The following is a 6,000-nucleotide window of genomic DNA, read 5'->3' as shown; positions in this document are numbered from 1 at the left end:
TTCCCCAAACCACCATTTCCCTGTTAAACACTGATGAATGTTACATTTTTTCATTCATGTCACAACCCTTTCCACTTCAATGTTTTTCTCTTGAGTTAGATTTTACCCCCCTTCCTTTTATCTTGTCCTCCTTCTCTTACCATCTCAGCCTCATCCTTCCCTCCTCCTCTCTCGCTGTTCCAGATACATAACTGGGAGGCACCATGTGAGTGAGTGACAGTTCCTTGTGACTCTGCTCTGCCGGTGTTGCTAATGCTAAGATGCAGCCTGTTCTGTAACTGCCTCTGCTAATACTGCAGAGATTTGCCTAGGATCAGGCTCTCTCTCAATCTCTCTGCACTCTTCCACTCCCTATTTTGTGCATGCATTCTTCATTGCGCTCTCTCTCTTTCATCTCTCTCTCTCTCTCTCTTTCTCTCTCTCTCTCTCTCTCTGTGTGTGTTAGGAGAGAGAGAAAATCTCCCCAATGCTTGTGGAGCTAGCAGGTGCAATCTCGTCTCTCTCTCTCACTCCTCCTCCCTCTTCCAGTGTGCACTGTGCATCTATGCTTTTTTTTTTCTCTCGTTTGCATTCGCTGTCTCTCAGCATCGACAGCAGCAGCACAGGATAGCAGCTGTCTACCTGACTAGAATACCAAAGCCACTGATCTGCTAGATCAGCATCATCGTCTAAAACCACAGGAGTGTCAGGCTGTAAAGCTGCAGCGTCCGCGGTGGAGATCTCTAATCATCCGGTAGCAGTCCCTGATGGGACAGAAACCAGCCAAAACTGCAACAAATCACAACATTGACTAGAGGGCTGCAATTCCTCATAGAGGGACCTGAGGTAGAGGAGCCGGGAGAAGAGCTCTACAGGGTGATTTTCAACTGCTCCCTCTATCTTTCTATATATCTTTTACTGTCTTTTTCTGAGAGGATCCTTATCCTTTCCCTCTCTTCTTCTTTCTCTCAGTACGGGAATGTAGCTGGCGGATAAGGGCAGGTTTCTAGGTCTCTGCTGCATTAACAGGCAGCGCACAGAGACAGCAGGGCGCTGAGCGGACAGCTTGGGGAACCTGAGGAACGGGATAAAGCATTGCAAACGACAGATTTATCCACCCTTCTCTTCTACCTCCACCACCCACCCCTCCTTTTCTCTAAGCTCCAGGGTTATTTTTTCTTCTTGTTGCCATCAATTGATTTTGTATTTTTCCCCACTGGAGAATAGCAAGCAACTGAGTGCTGGGAGTGGGCTTGGATTTTCTCCAAAACATAAAAGGAGAATCCCTTGTGAGGGGGGATGTTGTAGACAGCGGGGGTCTGGATAGGGAGCAACGACACACCCATGGCTGATCTCTCTTCTCTCTGATGGGAGGGACAGGTTTCTGGGGCTGGCTAGCTGACTCAGCTAAGGCGAGAGAAACCCAGGATCCTATCTGCCTTGCCTGCTGAGAGGCGGGAATCAGAACCAAACCTGCAAGTTTTTCTCAACAGCATCCATAACAAAAACGCCCCATCTTGGAATATTGACGGTGGAAAAGAGAAAGGGTGCGAAATAGAGAGGTCTGGGTTTGATCAGTGTGCAGGTGCTGCGACAAGGTGTCTTCACAGACGGATTTACAGCTGTGTGTCCCTCACTGTCTCCTTTCTATTCTCCTCTTCATCAATTATTTTTGGATTGTCCTTGGAGTTGGACGTCTGGGTTGCTTTTGGACAGGACTCAAACTGGACAAAAGATCATTCCGCATCTACATCTGATTGTTTCACCTCTGTTGTGCGTCTCTGAGTTTGTCTGAGTGTTTGTCTGTACGTTTCTGTGTATGTATGTGTTTGTGACCATCTCATTGTGTGTGTTTCCTTCTCGATGTCCGGCATTGCCGGCTGCCATTCTGGCTCGTGCTTCCCATGCCTGTCATGCGCCTGGCCCCAAGATTAACCCTTGCTAAGCCGTGCGCAGGATGAGCGAGAGCTCCAGAGCAGTCACATCCGGGGCGGTGATCCTGGAGGAGTGTCCAGAGGGGAGTAGGGAGCAAGAGCAGGCCCAAGGCCAAGAGCCAGGGCCCCTGCGCTGTGGAGGCTGCACCGTGTGGCCCCGCCAGCAGACATGGCTATGTGTGGTCCCTCTGCTCATAGGCTTCATTGGCTTGGGACTAAGCCTGATGCTGCTCAAATGGATTGTGGTGGGCTCTGTTAGGGACTACGTGCCTACAGATCTGGTGGATGCTAAGGGTATAGGACAGGACCCCATGTTTCCCCCCCATCTCTCCAAGCCCAGCACCTTCCCCAAGAACTCAGACACTACCACTACTACCATGGCAAACCCCAACTCAACCACTGTCACAGCGGTGAGGGGCAGAACTCGAACTGTTGTCGCACACCACCCCAGTGGCACCACTACTACCGCCAAGGTGGGTGGTGCATCAGGCAGCCAAGTTACACCTCGCAGCACCACACAACGCCAAGGCAACTCTGGGGGCGGAGGACCACAAGGCCCTGTTATTACCACAACCACCGCTGCGCCAGTTGCCATTTTTACCACCTCCAGCCCCTCTCCTTTTAACCCCACCTTGCTGCATGACTCCACAGAAATGTGGACGCACAAGCACTCCATGGAGAGGCCTGCCACCACCCCCACACGGACCCATGTGAACCGAAAAACATGTAAGTCACAGCTATCTCTAATTCCTGCTGGGTTTTGGAAAAATCTAGAGACCCTATCACTATTTATTTTAATGTGTGATTACTCTCAGACATGGGCTGTTTTTATGTTTCAAATGTAGCATAAAGGTAAAATATGCCTTCGTTGGGTGATTAACATCGGTTTATCTGCATATTTTTTAATCAAGACACAAAAACCCTGTGTAATAGAAGCTTAATCCTGAGAATAATTGTTGTATAGTGTGGTAATGTGTTCTATAGACGTTTTTACGACGTGAAATTCACAAAGGGAAACATTCTTTTTGGATAAAAGATGAATATACTGCTGTTGTGGTTGTGGCTGGTAACTCCCACTGTGGAAGGGTAGAAGCTGCAGGAATTAATGATCCAGTGTAATGGATTGATCTGTTGAGGGGCATCTGCCTCGTTTGGTTTTCAGGGAAGTTTAATTTAAGCATACTCGCCAGATTCCATATTCTCTTTTAAAAGCTATAGGGGGAAATGCAATGTTTCCTATAGATAATTTTTTTACTGGGGTGGCAAAGGTCGTAGAGGAAGGGGGGGGGGGGGGGTTACGGAAGCATGCCCCCCCCCTCCAGTTACTTTTTAAAATGCATAAACATTAAAAAAAATATTTGACCATAGCCCAGGGCTAGGCAAAACTGGTCCATGTTTTTGATTTAACTGACTTGGAAAACCAGGTGTGTTGAATTTAGGCATTGAACGGATCCATTAGCTCAGTTGGTTGCCTAGTTGGAACAAAATCCTGCTGTACCTGCGGCACTCCAGGAACAGGGCAGATGTGCTATTAACAATAAGCACGTTTTTCTTTCACAGAGCTCAGAGAAAATGCTGCAATTTTTAAGCACATTTTCTGCAATTCTACACATGATGCCATTAAGCTAACCTAACATAGCAGGCATAAAAGAGTGGTCAATTATCTTTTCTACAAACTTTGTCTGATTTTAGTCGTTTACACTGAAAGCGTTTTCCTTCCCGAAATGTCCCCTGCGTGTTGCGGCAACAATTTAGCAGCAGCGGTGCGCCACTGCTAAATGAATACAGGAGAAACAAAAAACCATTCCATGTGTCATGATGAATGCACTAGAATGGCGTAATATTCTGCAACTTTGCCCCTAAGCAGGAAGTATGTTTTCATGTGTCTGATCACTGCATTTATTGGTAATGGCTTCCAGTAGAGCAAATCCAAATGAGATTTGAAGGGAATAAAAAGGGAGAAGTTTTTTTAGTTGTGTAGGCAAGCTGAATTTAAAGGGATTGCTAAATTTGAAGACTATAAATTCACATTTTGTTGAATTAGTAAGGCTGGATTGGATTGACTTATCTTTGCCAAGCTTTCAATGAGCAAGGCCTCCAGTATGCATGTTCAGTATAACACAGTTGATTAGCCTATTTACTGTACTAAGACTGGATCAATCGGTAAACAACAATGATATGCTCTCCAGGTTCTATCCACCCTGCTGTCCTTGACTCCGGTCGTTGGATCACCATAGCCTATTGATTTGTGCAAGAGGGATTTTCTTGCAGTGATCAATCAACTTTGTACCTATGACTGCAGGCCTTATGTTAATGCTGGAGCATCTCAAAGTGTCTGCGCTTCTGCAAGAGTAAATCATTTTGCAAAAAGTGTTAAATTTCATTCTCTGATGTGCACTGTTCCTTCTGCCATACTAACATATACACTCCTAGTAATTACCCTGGCAGCATAGCTACAGCTGTAGATATAGTGGTACTATGAGAATTCGACAGCAGATGTCATCCAGCATATCTTAGTGTTGACCGATGTTATAGAGACACAGTTATGGAATTTATTACATTGATTCAATTGTGCTCAAAGGCAATCATAAGTATTAGTCCAACGATAGATATAATTTCCCCATCACCTTGTCTATTTTGATCCTTGAACTACACAAAGCTGAGCCTGCGTCAAGTTATCAATAAATACACGCTCAATTCCCTTGCCTGTCTACTGCTGGTGTTGTATTTATTAATTAAAATATTTTAAGAATGCCATTTCTCGAGCTCCCGAAAACCGTTATGCCCCAGTGATGGATATCCCAAGGAAAATGTAACTTCTCCAGTATCCTGCAGCAGCCAACTGTAATCTCACTTGCCCTTCGCCCTATATTCAATCTTCCATCCTCCCACACAATGTTCGCAATTTCAAAAGTGCATCTTTTCCTTAATATTTAGATATGCTTTTTGTATATACTGAATTATCCTAATTAATGTAGTGCCTATCTTATCACACATTCATTCATTTAAACGGAAGGCGCTTACACTGATAACTTCCACTCCAAAAAGTCAGTTCAGTTCCTACACAAGTCTTTATCTTTATTTTTCGGTACTAGAAGGATGTTCTACCCCCAGAAAGACAACACATGTTTCTAATGACTCGACTAGAAGGTGTGTAAGTGTATATTTGCTAAGGATTACTTGTCCACTTGTCGGCCGGATGACCTCTTCCATGGAAAGAGTGTATGTTCAGGTGGCATTTCAGCAGTAATGCAGTTTGACAGGGATGTTACTTTGTCCTAGGCATTGAATATTGGATCAGGGTGTCAAGCAGCCATGCTTTGGCATCACTCGCCGGCACTCTGCTAGATTGCATTTCACCCAAGCCAACTTTAATTCAGATGAATTTCTTATCACTCTGGAGGAGCAGCTCAAAAGAATTGCACACCTATCAGTCACACCCATGATGCGGTTACAAGCATCACTGTAGTTGGGATTGTATTGATATACAGTGGTTTGTACTGTATAAGACTGCGTTCATTGAGACGTTGTCACTTATTAGATTCTATAACATACAATAGGTCTACCCATCAAACGTGTTGTTTTTCAAGTAAAACACAAACATATTAGCCTATGTTTCACAGACGTAATTTACTGCTTCTTTATTCTATTGATTTGACAGTCCAAAGTGGAATCAGAGCCCTTTATGATCTGATGGGTGCTATAAACAAGATTTATTAGGATCTCTTCAATCCTCTCGTGCCTCTAGTCTAAGAGGAATGGGAGCCCATTCCCATTTTTGGTGGGCATATACCTCCTCATGAGGCCTCATGAGGAAATTCAATATACTGATACACAGATCCAGCTACAGTACAGGAAGAGTAAACATTAACCTTATCATCAACTGACATTAACGTATGTGTTGTCCGTCTGATTTTAGGTCAGATATAATAAGAGTATGCAGTTGAAGTCGGAAGTTTACATACACTTAGGTTGGAGTCATTAAAACTAGTTTTTCAACCACTCCACAAATTTCTTGTTAACAAACTATAGTTTTGGCAAGTCGGTTAGGACATCTACTTTGTGCATAACACAAGTAATTTTTCCA

The 6,000-nt window shown here is 44.4% G+C and overlaps 1 protein-coding gene across 2 annotated transcripts in view; it reads left to right on the top strand.

Moving 5' to 3' along the window:
- Positions 1-221: 221 nt before the first annotated feature.
- Positions 222-6,000, top strand: part of LOC110502554 (pro-neuregulin-3, membrane-bound isoform) — a 516,109-nt gene continuing 510,330 nt past the window's right edge. For both annotated transcript variants that reach the window (XM_021580674.3, XM_021580673.3), the window contains exon 1: positions 222-2,639. In XM_021580674.3, the coding sequence (XP_021436349.3) occupies positions 1,937-2,639 (703 nt within the window). In that variant the 5' untranslated portion in view covers positions 222-1,936. The remainder of the gene's footprint in view (positions 2,640-6,000) is intronic.

Source organism: Oncorhynchus mykiss, chromosome 23 (genome assembly GCF_057628025.1).
Source record: "Oncorhynchus mykiss isolate SJ-2025 chromosome 23, ASM5762802v1, whole genome shotgun sequence".
Lineage (NCBI taxonomy): Eukaryota > Metazoa > Chordata > Actinopteri > Salmoniformes > Salmonidae > Oncorhynchus > Oncorhynchus mykiss.
This window is presented reverse-complemented; position numbering and strand designations above follow the sequence as displayed.